General features: G+C 31.2%; 1 protein-coding gene across 1 annotated transcript in view; it reads left to right on the top strand.

The window, feature by feature from the left end:
- lama1 (laminin, alpha 1) overlaps positions 1 to 13951 on the top strand; it is an 80900-nt gene that overhangs the window by 17171 nt on the left and 49778 nt on the right. Inside the window, exons 4-11 of the mRNA XM_058766072.1 lie at positions 7306 to 7548; positions 9004 to 9183; positions 9370 to 9459; positions 9743 to 9860; positions 10714 to 10892; positions 12590 to 12695; positions 12785 to 12942; positions 13821 to 13951. The exon at positions 13821 to 13951 is cut by the window's right edge and continues 10 nt beyond it. Coding sequence (XP_058622055.1) covers positions 7306 to 7548; positions 9004 to 9183; positions 9370 to 9459; positions 9743 to 9860; positions 10714 to 10892; positions 12590 to 12695; positions 12785 to 12942; positions 13821 to 13951 — 1205 coding nt within the window. The remainder of the gene's footprint in view (positions 1 to 7305; positions 7549 to 9003; positions 9184 to 9369; positions 9460 to 9742; positions 9861 to 10713; positions 10893 to 12589; positions 12696 to 12784; positions 12943 to 13820) is intronic.

Genomic DNA, 13951 nt, shown 5'->3' with positions numbered 1-13951 from the left:
GACTGGCTATCACCTTCATCAGCATTAAGAGACATATGTGATGCTTTACATTTGACGCAACTAGTACAGTCACCTACACGTCTAAATCACACAAAATGGACAAATCGACATTAATTGACGTAATTCTGTCTAATGCTCCACATAAGTATTCAGCTACTGGAGTTTTCTGTAATGATATCAGTGATCATTGTATGGTTGTGTGTGTTAGAAACTGCAAATTGACTAAAACTAAGCCACGGTATATTTTTAAACGAAATTATAAATGTTTTAATGAGCAAGCTTTTCTTCACGAAATCTATCAGAGTGATTTAAACTTAGTCTGTGATATGGATGATGTTGAGCTAGCCTGGAATTATTTTAAAAGAACTTTTTAGCCATAGTTCAAAGACATGCTCCTATTAGAAGATACAGAGTGAGGGGTAGAGACAATCCTTGGTTTAATGACTCTATAGCAACAGCTATTAGAGAACGGAATAAAGCATGGATTAAAGCAAAAGTAAATAATAATGATAAATGCTGGGTAAATTATAAGGTATTAAGAAACAAATGCACAAGACTAATTAAAAGTACAAAAAGTGAATATTATCTGAATTTATTAAATGAAAACCTAAATGATCCCAAACGTTTTTGGAAAGTAATTAAATCTTCTTCGGGAGACGTACCTCCTCCAACTATCCCAGAAGTTATGATAGCAAGTCAGGGTGAAGTAAGGGGTAAACAAAATATAGTAGATACATTCAACAAGCATTTTATTAATGCAGGAATAGATGCTCAGTCAACACTCCCAACCAACCCCACAGATAGTGTAACTTCTATCACAAACTTGTCTAATGTAAATTTAAATAATTTTAACTTTACTTTAATATCTGTCTCTGAAGTGCAAAATGCTCTGTTGGGCCTGGACTGTAAAAAGTCTGCTGGGCCAGACCAGATTGAGCCATTTTTTCTCAAAACTGCTGCACATTTGATTGCTAAACCCATCACTTCCATTTTTAATCTTAGTTTATACAGTGGTTCTATCCCAAAATCATGGAAATCTGCATTTGTCCTCCCACTTTTTAAAAATGGAGACCCGTCGGCCTTAGATAATTATCGGCCAATTTCCAGATTATCTGTCTTGTCTAAACTATTGGAGTCTCTTATAAATGAGCAACTCAAACATTTTTTAGCTGATAACTGTATTTTAAGTTCCACTCAGTCTGGTTTCCGGAAAGGACACAGTACAATTACGGCTGTAACCTCTGTTACAAATGATATTGTTAATGCTTTAGATGGCAAAAAGTCTTGTGCTGCCCTATTCATTGACTTATCTAAAGCATTTGATACCGTTGACCATAATCTCCTTCTGCAAAGATTGCAAAACATAGGTTTTAGTAGCACTGTGCTTAACTGGTTTTATGATTACCTGAGTGGTAGAACTCAGTGTGTGACATTAGATAACTGTACCTCATCATTGCTAGAAGTAAAATGGGTGTTCCCCAAGGATCAGTTTTGGGTCCTATTTTATTTTCTATTTATATAAATAATTTAGGTGAACATCTGAATCAAACAAAGGCTCATTTCTTCGCAGATGACACTATTTTGTACACCTCTGCTACATCATTGAAGGAAGCAATTTATCATTTACAATCTGCCTTTAATCAGGTACAAAAATCTCTGATAGGATTAAAATTGGTATTAAATGCTAAAAACTAAATTTATGGTCTTTACACGTTCACACTCTCCTATGGATTTCACTATTTTAACACAAAGTGGTACTCCAATAGAGAGAGTGACTTCACAAATACCTAGGTATTTGGATTGATGATAAATTGTCTTTTGGGGTCCATATTGAAAGCCTTTTAAAAAACTCAGACCTAAGTTAGGTTTTATTTTAGATTAAAGAGGTGTTTTCCTTATTCATGTAAATTTTTAATGTTGTGTTTTATCATTTGTATAATTTTTTCTATATAGTTTTTATCAATATTTTGAATTAGTTTTAATTTTATATTTTCCATATTCATGTAAATTTTTAATGTTGTGTTTTATCATTTGTATAATTTTTTCTATATAGTTTTAAATTATATTTTGAATTAGTTTTAATTTTATATTTTCCATATTCATGTAAATTTTTAATGTTGTGTTTTATCATTTGTATAATTTTTTCTATATAGTTTTAAATTATATTTTGAATTAGTTTTAATTTTATATTTTCCATATTCATGTAAATTTTTAATGTTGTGTTTTATCATTTGTATAATTTTTTCTATATAGTTTTAAATTATATTTTGAATTAGTTTTAATTTTATATTTTCCATATTCATGTAAATTTTTAATGTTGTGTTTTATCATTTGTATAATTTTTTCTATATAGTTTTTATCAATATTTTGAATTAGTTTTAATTTTATATTTTCCATATTCATGTAAATTTTTAATGTTGTGTTTTATCATTTGTATAATTTTTTCTATATAGTTTTAAATTATATTTTGAATTAGTTTTAATTTTATATTTTCCATATTCATGTAAATTTTTAATGTTGTGTTTTATCATTTGTATAATTTTTTCTATATAGTTTTAAATTATATTTTGAATTAGTTTTAATTTTATATTTTCCATATTCATGTAAATTTTTAATGTTGTGTTTTATCATTTGTATAATTTTTTCTATATAGTTTTAAATTATATTTTGAATTAGTTTTAATTTTATATTTTCCATATTCATGTAAATTTTTAATGTTGTGTTTTATCATTTGTATAATTTTTTCTATATAGTTTTTATCAATATTTTGAATTAGTTTTAATTTTATATTTTCCATATTCATGTAAATTTTTAATGTTGTGTTTTATCATTTGTATAATTTTTTCTATATAGTTTTAAATTATATTTTGAATTAGTTTTAATTTTATATTTTCCATATTCATGTAAATTTTTAATGTTGTGTTTTATCATTTGTATAATTTTTTCTATATAGTTTTAAATTATATTTTGAATTAGTTTTAATTTTATATTTTCCATATTCATGTAAATTTTTAATGTTGTGTTTTATCATTTGTATAATTTTTTCTATATAGTTTTTATCAATATTTTGAATTAGTTTTAATTTTATATTTTCCATATTCATGTAAATTTTTAATGTTGTGTTTTATCATTTGTATAATTTTTTCTATATAGTTTTTATCAATATTTTGAATTAGTTTTAATTTTATATTTTCCATATTCATGTAAATTTTTAATGTTGTGTTTTATCATTTGTATAATTTTTTCTATATAGTTTTTATCAATATTTTGAATTAGTTTTAATTTTATATTTTCCATATTCATGTAAATTTTTAATGTTGTGTTTTATCATTTGTATAATTTTTTCTATATAGTTTTAAATTATATTTTGAATTAGTTTTAATTTTATATTTTCCATATTCATGTAAATTTTTAATGTTGTGTTTTATCATTTGTATAATTTTTTCTATATAGTTTTTATCAATATTTTGAATTAGTTTTAATTTTATATTTTCCATATTCATGTAAATTTTTAATGTTGTGTTTTATCATTTGTATAATTTTTTCTATATAGTTTTAAATTATATTTTGAATTAGTTTTAATTTTATATTTTCCATATTCATGTAAATTTTTAATGTTGTGTTTTATCATTTGTATTAAATGCTAAAAAACTAAATTTATGGTCTTTACACGTTCACACTCTCCTATGGATTTCACTATTTTAACACAAAGTGGTACTCCAATAGAGAGAGTGACTTCTTACAAATACCTAGGTATTTGGATTGATGATAAATTGTCTTTTGGGGTCCATATTGAAAGCCTTTTAAAAAAACTCAGACCTAAGTTAGGTTTTTATTTTAGATTAAAGAGGTGTTTTCCTTATTCAGCAAGGAAAAGGTTGGTGCAGGGTTCATTCTTAACAGTTTTGGATTACGGTGATTTAATTTATATGCACTCTACCTTATTTTTATTAAAAAAATTAGATGTATTATATCACTCTGCCTTACGTTTCATTACAGATGCAACAGCTAGGACTCATCACTGCACTCTGTATGAAACTGTAAAATGGCCCTCCCTCTCTCTCAGAAGGAAACTTCATTTATTGATTTTTATTGCCAAAGCACTAATGGGTAAATTACCCATTTACATTTCAAATTTACTTACTTACCAAAACAGTGTTTACAGAACAAGGTTGTCAAAAAAATTATTATTAATTATTCCATCAACAAAAACAGAATTTGGAAAAAAGCTTTTCATCATATGCACCAAATGTTTGGAATGAACTCCAAAACACCTTAAAACTAGAATCACTTCCATCTATTCATATTTTTAAAAACCTTTTAAAGTCAACTCTGACTGAACGTTGTAATTGTTTTTAAACTAGGTACCCTTTAAATTATATGCTTGTATTTACTTAAGTTAAACATAATGTTTTGTTTGTATATGTATAGTCTATGTATAGCGATTTGTTGTGTAGTATGAACATTTTATTTGATTTTTGTCCTGTCTTTTTAATGTTTTCTTTCTTTGAAACTTTGTGCCGCCTATCTTGGCCAGGACTCCCTGGGAGAAGAGTTATTGTAACTCAATGGGACTTTTCCTGGTTAAATAAAGGTTAAATAAAAAAATAAAAAATAACTATGAGATGAAAGTCATCAAGTCAGCAAAGACTATTTATCTCATAATTTTGACTTTCTATCATAGTTACTTGTCAATTTAAATTGTTTTTTTGACTTTTAAATTTTGACTTTTAAAGTCATCATAATTATGACCAAAACTCGATTATGAGATAAAAAGTTGACATTTTTATCTCATAATTGGGTTTGTCATAATTTCGACTTACTATGACTTTTTAGCATAATTTCGATTTAGTATGTCATAATTTGACGATTTTATCTTATAATTTTCTGCCAAAGCATGTTTTTTTTCTCTCTTACATTTCAGTTAGTAATTTAAGCGAATCATTTAAATGCAGTCAGTCACTAGGAGGAGTGTACGGTGCGGGAAACGGTCCTGCTGTGAGAAGTGTATCAAACCCAGTGCTTGTCTAGAAAGATCGAGTGAGAATCGAGTTAAAAGAAGCTCATCCTCGTCTGAAACACATGATCAGGAAAGTTTCTCCTTCAGAACGCCTGCCAGAACATGTTTCGTCTGACAGCGAGAGAGACGGATGATATGTGACCCTGCAGCACAGAAGCAGTCATAAGCAGCACAGCTATATTTGTAGCAATAGCCAACAATACATTGTATGGGTCAAAATTATACATTTTTCTTTTATGCCAAAAATCATTAGGATATTAAGATCATGTTCCATGAAGATATTTTGTAAATTTCCTACCGTAAATATATCAAAACTTCATTTTTGATTAGTAATATGCATTGCTAAGAACTTCATTTGAACAACTTTAAAGGTGATTTTCTCAATATTTTGATTTTTTTTTTTGCACCCTCAGATTCCAGATATTCAAATATTGTCCGATCATAACAAACCATACATCAATGGAAAGCTTATTTATGTATAAATCTCAATTTCAACCCTTATGACTGGTTTTGTGCTCCAAGGTCATATATTTCAGAGTCCTTACTCAGACTGAGGGTCATTAGATGGTAAATGTTCGGCTGAATCTGTCTGAGACGACAGGAAAGAAAGTCACGAGTGTCCTTCAGCCCAAAGGACACAAGAGCAGCTGCTAGTGTCCTTCTGTGGCTGCGCCATTGAAACTTACTGCATCTCTACATGGTACGCCAGCAGCTCAGCGGCAGACAAGAAAGCTCTCCAGTGGGTGATAATTTCAGCACAAAAAATCATTCGCTGTCCTCTGCCTTCTTTAAAACTTTACACTGCACAGCAAACATTTTAAAGGATCCCTTCCATCCTGGACATCATTTGTTTGAATTGCTGCCCTAAACATGTTAGGTCCATTAAGTCACGGCCAATAGACTGAAGAACAGCTTTTACCCCAGCGCTGTCAGCATACACACACACACACACACACACACACACAACCTGATGGGGCATCTTATATCTCGTCTGACACAGGTTAACAACCCCGTCTGTATACCTCTGGGTGTGTCTGTTTATTCTATTAGTATAAGTTTACATCTTATATTATTCAGTTTGTGTTGTGCGTATATTCTGTTGCTCTTTTATTGTGCAATATCATGCAGCACTTTCTGCTCACCGTGCAATATTTCTGTGAAATATCTGACTGTTCGTTTTGCTGCTACTTGTTGTTGTTGTTTTTTTAAATTAGATGTTTAGCTTGCACTAATTTATGTGTGATTGCACTGTACGGATTGCTCTAATTTCGCTGTACTTGTAGTATAGTGACAGTAATAAAGAATCTTGAAAGGAACACAACAGATATTAAATTTGAGATACTGTTATAGTTTTATTATTTTCATTTTAGTAAAAATATTAGTAATTTAGTTATTTTAATTATCTTTTTTTTTTTTTTTTTTTTACAAATATCTATATAGTTTTTATTAATATTTTTATTCGTTTTTTATAAACAAAGTTTTTATTAGTTTTATTAGTATTAGGTTTTATTTTTTATATTTTTCATTTCTATTTTAATTAAAGTTTTAGTTATTTTGTTGTGTGTTTTGTCATTTGTATTTTTTTTTTTTTTTTACAAATACAGTATGTCCATATAGTTTTTATCAATATTTTGAATTAGTTTTAATTTTTATATTTTCCATATTCATGTAAATTTTTTAATGTTGTGTTTTATCATTTGTATAATTTTTTTCTATATAGTTTTAAATTATATTTTGAATTATTTATATATTCTGTTTTAGTAATTTTGTTTTGTTTTTGTCATGTTTTATTAGTGTTTTCTTTTTTGTCTTTAAAGTTGTTATAAATATTTTTTATCTCAGTTTTAGTTATTTTAGCACTGAGTTAAACTAACTGAAAATTAGAAATATTGTTTTGGCCGCTGGCTGAAATAAAAAAAGTAAACATTTTTATTTCAGTTCATTTTTTTTTTTTGAGCAGCGAAAATGTTTTTTTTTACATTTATTTATTTATTTAATTTTTTTTTAACCTTTAAATAATCAGGAAATTAAACTCTTGACATTTACAATCTCTTTCACAAGAGGTTCCTGGCCAAGATAGGCAGCACATTTAGTTACACATAAAATAGAATACATTAGTTTACATATACTGAAATATACACAAGTCACTCAAAACATTTACAATAAAATGACTCTGAAACTAGATACTTTAAAATACATTTAAAATCAGCTAGTGATACCAACTCTTTTAAGCTTTTAAGTTAACGATATATTAACCCTGGCCTCAAACGTTCCTCGTCCTGCAGGTCTTCCAGGTGGCTTACATCATCATCAAAGCGGCGAACTCTCCGCGGCCCGGGAACTGGATTCTGGAGCGTTCTCTGGACGGAGTGGACTTCCAGCCGTGGCAGTACTACGCCATCAGCGACACCGAGTGTCTGACCCGATACAACATCACGCCCCGCCTCGGGCCGCCCACCTACAAGAGAGACGACGAGGTCATCTGCACATCCTACTACTCACGCCTGGTGCCGCTGGAGCACGGCGAGGTGAGCAGTGCATGATGGGTAACGGGTCACACTGGGTCGCAGTATCATTTATGCTAGTTTTTATTCATATTTCCATTGTTACTTTTTTTCATGTGATTTAAGTTTAGTTTGGTAGTTTTTGTATTAGTTTTGTTTTTTAAAAATGTCTAATATTTTTCACTAGTTTTTATGTTTTCCATTTTAATTTTACTTAAATATTTAGTGGTTTTGTTGTGTTTTGTCATTTTTATTAATTTCTTATCAATATTTCCATATAGTTTCCATGAAAATTAAGTAGTTTTATTTTAGAATTTTAGTACTTTTGTTGCATTTTTGTTTTTTAGTTTTTAATTATTTAATTTTATTTTAAGTAACTTTTTTTAGCCCAGTAATAGCCCTGCATCACGCTGGGTCACAGTATCATTGATGCTAGTTTTTATTCATATTTAAATTATAAATTTTTTTTTTTTACATTTTCATTTTATTTTTAGTTAAAGTTTTGGTAATCTCGTTGTTTTTGTAATTGTATTAGTTTTAGTTTTTTTTTTTTTTTTTTTGAAATGTCTAGTTTTTATTAATATTTTTCACTAGTTTTTGTTTTCCGTTTTTATTTTAATTTTACTTAAATATTTTGTAGTTTTGTTGTTTTGTCATTTTTATTAATTTCTTAATATCAATATTTCCATATAGTTTCTATGAAAATTAAGTAGTTTTTTTTTTTTGCATTTTAGTAATTTTGTTGCATTTTTGTTTTTTAGTTTTTAATTATTTTATTTTATTTTAAGTATCTTTTATTTCATTTTTTTAGCCCAGTAATAGCGCTGGATTTGTTTGTCATTTGTCATTTTTATGATATGCAGGGTCATTTCATCATTGATATACTATTATAGTTTTAAATAATTTGTAGAATTAGTTCATTTTTTATGTTTCCATTTTTTTTTGAGTTTTAGTAATTTTATCAAGTTTTTGTATGTATTTTTCTTCTTTTCTTTTTTTTATAAATATGTGTGTAGTTTTTTTTCTCAGTTTTAGTTATTTAAATACTTCAACTTCAAACTAAATGAAAATGAGAAATGTTGCTTTGGTAATTAGCTGAAATAAAATAACTAATATTTAATGTTTATTTTATTTCAAGTAACACAAATGTTTTTTTATGGTTTTAGTTAACAATAATAGCCCTGGGTCACATCTGGATCAGGTATAGTGTGACACAGCTCAGATAATGTCATCTTCGCATGATTTTTATGATGTCAGAATGCTGGGAAGAGTTTGTATCATTTATTGGGTGATGCATTCATTTTGACACAATAGATGCAAGTGACACAGTCTGAAACAAATGTATCACATCTAGAGGTCATTAAGATCAAACTGGACTGTTGAATAAACAGTAAAACGAAGACTTGCACTAGTTAAAAGAGCAAATGAAACCCTTTCCTGGGACGAGCGGAGGTGTGAAAGTGTCCCGTCTCTCCTCAGATCCACACGTCTCTCATAAACGGCCGTCCGAGCGCAGATGACCTGACCCCAGAGCTGCTGGAGTTCACCTCCGCTCGCTTCATCCGCCTGCGTCTGCAGAGAATCCGAACGCTCAACGCCGACCTCATGACCCTCAGCTACCGCGACCCCAAAGAGGTGGACCCCATCGTCACCCGGCGGGTACGGAGCACCACTTTAAAATAATTATATAAATTATATCATTTTTAAATATTACGTTTTTTTTAATATTCATATTAAATATACATATAACATTATTTTTAAAAGGTACTTCAAGACATGGTACTCTTTTGTTAATGGAGTAATAGTTGAAGTGATAGACTAACTTTGTCCTGCTCTGATTTGCAGTATTATTACTCCATCAAGGACATCTCGGTGGGCGGGATGTGTATCTGTTATGGCCACGCCCAGAGCTGCCCCTGGGACCCTGTTACCAAGGTAACTGACAACCAACACCATCCCATTGGAACTCAAGCTGTCAATCAAATATGAACTGAAGCCCCGCCTATATGAATTCACTATAATTGAGCGTAAAAATGTCAATCACTTGAATGAAGCGATATTTATTTTATGCATAAAATACAATACAGTAGGTTAAAATAAACACTGTATGAGGATTTGTGTGTCTCACTCGCTCCTCTTTTGTCTGCACAGAAGCTCCGTGTGTGTGTGTGTGTGTGTGTGTGTGTGTCTCACTCTCTCCTCTCTTTTGTCTGCACAGAAGCTGCAGTGTGTGTGTGAGCACAACACTTGTGGCGAGAGCTGTAATGAGTGTTGCCCTGGATACCATCAGGAGCCATGGCAACCTGGAACGCTTTCCGACGGAAACACATGCGAGAGTGAGACACAAAATAACACTTACTTCAAAACAACACAAACAAAAAAGTATATTTTTATTTAACATGAAATTTAAATTGACATAAATGATATGTAATATATAATATAATATTTAATATATAATATATTTAATAATTGAATTAATTCATTAGAAAATACTTCATTAATTAATTTGTTAAATATAATAAATATTATATCTACATATTTAAATAAAAAGATAAAATATATATATTTTTTATTCATGTATAAGTATATTTGATCTTTTTATGTAAATATGTATTGTTTATTTTATTTTTAAAGGGATAGTTCGCCCAAAAATGAAAATTCTGTCATTAATTACTCACCCTCGTGTCGTTCCTGTAAGACCTTCGTTCATCTTCAGAACACAAATCACGCAGCTGACACAGAACAGCATACGTTGTTTACGTATTTGATACTCTCCAAAATGGCGCTATAGGGTGATGTGGAGGAGAAGAATTGTTGAATAAAGTCATTATTTTTGTTTTCTTTTGCGCACAAAAAGTATTCTCGTTGCTTCGTAAAGTTACGGTTGAACCCCTGATGTCACATGGACTATTTTATCGATCTCCTTGCTACGTTTCTGGACCTTGATCGTGTTATGATCCTTGCTGTCTGTGGAGGGTCAGAGAGCTCTCGGATTTCATCAGAAATATTTTAATCTGTGTTCTGAAGATGAACAAAGGTCTTACGGGTTTGGAACGACATGAGTGTGAGTAATTAATGACAGAATTAAAATTTTTGGGTGAACTATCATTTTAAGCACAAAAACACACACACTTTTATCTATAACTGATCACGACCCTCTTGATCTCTGTTTTCTGTCTCGTTGATCAGAATGTAACTGTCACAACAAAGCCAACGACTGTTACTACAACCAGACGGTGGCGGACCTGCGGCTGAGTGTGAACACACACGGTCAGTTTGTGGGAGGAGGAGTGTGTGTGAACTGCTCGCAGAACACAGCGGGAGTGAACTGCCAAACCTGTGCGGACGGATACTACAGACCACACCAGGTGTGTGTGTGTGTGTGTGTGTGTGTGTGTGACTGATTGTACAGATGACGGCTGTAACATTAAACATTAAACAAATAGCCAGAAAAACATATGAACTCGTGCAGGAGAAAAGAAAAATCACATGAGATCTCGTTAATGTCTCTGTTGTTTCTCATAAAGCAGTGGGGCCTCTCTTTGACTTAAAATAATAACACTTAATAGTACTAAAAATATAAAAATAATCTAACTGTACTATATAAAGATCCCCCTCTGTAAGTATTTATTGAAGAACATACAGGTCATAAAAACATCTGGTATCACAAAAGAAGTAATTGATTAATTAAGTGAATCAATGTTTTATCAATATATCAATCAGTTTTTGTTAAAAAATTTAATTTAATTATTATTAATCAATTATTTTTCAAGTTATTTGTTTATTTAAAAATATAATAAATATTACACCTACATATTTAAATAAAATATATTTTTATGATTTATTATGTTTTATTTATTATTATTTAGACATATTTTATATTTTTATTTAAATATGTAATTATAATATGTATGATTCAATTAGTGTAACATAATAATAATAATAAAAAATACATATACTCATGTTTAAATAAAAAGATAAAATATTATATTATATATTATATAGCATTTATTTATTATAAATTTAAGCATATTTTGTATTTTTATTTACATATGTAATTATGATATGTACGATTCAGTTACTGTATTGCAAAAATAAAATAAAAAAGTAAAAATAAATTATACTTGCATGTTTAAATTAAAAGATAAAATGTAGTTTATCTATTACGAGTTTTCAAACATCTTCATGTTCGAACAGGGCTTCAATAGGGCTGTCAAAATGACTGAAAAACTAAATTCAAATTTTGTACTTGAATATGATCGATATTTGAATTATATTCGAATTTAAAAGGCATCATTTCAGTTGGGGACTTTTGGCTTCTCTCCTGAAGCCACAAGAGGCGCATTGAGAAAAATATTACTAATCCACGTTTCTTCAAAGCAATAAAATAACACGACTATATTTGAAAAAAGTGCATAATGTTTAAATTACTGTTTATAAACCATATATATAGTTAATTAAGTTGTTTAAACAATTAGAAACAAAACAGCATCACGCATGTACATATAGTTTAATACAAAGGACCAAAAAAACAATCACAAAGAGTACTTTTCATTTAAAAACATGAGATGCAGTGGGATGGGAAACTGCTATAAAGTCTCGAGATATGTTTTTCAAAAGTTGAACTTATATTAATTTTACATGATTTTCTGAACATGCGGCTCTCTTGTGCGAGAGTGTTAGATGTCCCTCTAGAAAATGTGATAAATATGAGTTCTGTGTGAACGGCTTGGTTTCAGTTTTGCCGTAAACAACATCTTCTCCGCACTGATGTTCTCTTTTTCCGCAATATTTTGAATGAACAACGTAGCAGCGCGCATCCAGTGGATAAGCTATGAAAAACATTAAAATGCAATGACACCTACATCGTCATCACATCTCGTGCTCCACTGATAAAGCTGCCTGACGCACACCTAACATTCAAACCCAACATTTTGCATTCGAATGTGGATTTTTATTTTAAATTCGACAAATGTTCGAAATTAATTTATTTATTTTTTGACAGCCCTAATCCAAACACTGTAAATGTGAAGCGTCTTGGCGTGTGTGTGTGTGTGTGTCGCAGGTGTCTCCGTACGCTGATGACCCGTGTGTCGAGTGTCAGTGTGACGCGAGAGGTTCGGCGAGTCCCGTGTGCATCAGAGACGATAATCACGCAAACCCTGACGCAGGTGGAGTATGGCTTCTTCTGTTCGTTTGGATGCAGTGTCTCTGAATGCAGCATTGTTTGCGCTGATGCTGTTGTGTGTGTGTTTTGCAGGTCTGTCCGTGGGTCAGTGTTTGTGTAAGGAGGGTTTTGCGGGTGAGAAGTGCGACCGCTGTGCGTTCGGATTCAGGGATTTCCCACAATGCACTCGCTGCGAGTGTAACCTGGCTGGAAGCCACAACATCGACCCCTGCAGCGAGTGTGTGTGCAAGGTACTGTGAAACACACACACACACACACACACACACACAATCATTTCACAGACTGCATCAGCAAGTAAATAAACAACAAGAAAACAAGAGGAGTGACGGATGTGAATTTCTAAGGCTCTAAATGATCAAAACTGTCCTGTTTCACACTCGATCTCCTCATGTCTTCTGTTGTCTGATTGATAGTTTAGTGTTTTATCCTGTAAAAGCTCTTTTAGTGTAATTGTACAAGCGTTCAGCTTCAGCGGCTGCTTCTCGTGTGTTTTTCTGTCAAATCTTGACTGATTTTGATCAAGTAAGCGTCAGAATAACTGCAGTCATGTCTCCAGATGAACACTTGCTGGACTGAAGCAGCTCAGCTTTACTTGATTCTCCATCAATCACTTTCTAGAAACATCAGAGCGACTCAAATCTGATCATCAGGATCTTCTGAGGAGCTTTACTTTCACTGTTCCTCAGCGGAGGAATGATCTTCTGAGGAGCGTTTATTCCTTCATCTCTCCATCAGCACTGCATTATATGTTTGATCATTATCTTATCTTACTAAAACATATTACTGGAGATATAGAGCTACCGCTGATATTTAGATCATTTTAGAAAGGTGTTCGAAAGATCTCAGTGATTTACATCACAAGCAGCAGAATTTCATCATATAAATGTCAGCATCTGCAGCAAATGCATATTTTTGCTCAGAATAAAATTGAGCGGATTTCCCTCCATATTCTCACTATTTCAGACTATATGAGCCATAAAAGCCTGATGGAGCTTTTTATTTTTGTATAAAGGTTCATTAAACTGTACCATGTTAGATTTTTCTGACTCTTTATTTTGTGTGTGAGGCTGTACAGGGCTGTGATCCTCATCTCTCCGTCTCTCCGCAGGTGAATGTGATGGGCTCTAACTGTGATCTGTGTAAGCAGGGTTTCTATAACCTGCAGGACAGTAATCCTGAGGGCTGCACCGAGTGCTTCTGTTTCGGAGTCTCAGGTGTGTGTGAGAGCTCCACCTGGTT

This window comes from Onychostoma macrolepis, chromosome 24 (assembly GCF_012432095.1).
Source record: "Onychostoma macrolepis isolate SWU-2019 chromosome 24, ASM1243209v1, whole genome shotgun sequence".
Lineage (NCBI taxonomy): Eukaryota > Metazoa > Chordata > Actinopteri > Cypriniformes > Cyprinidae > Onychostoma > Onychostoma macrolepis.
The sequence above is the reverse complement of the archived record's forward strand: the minus strand, read 5'-3'. Positions and strand labels throughout refer to the sequence as shown.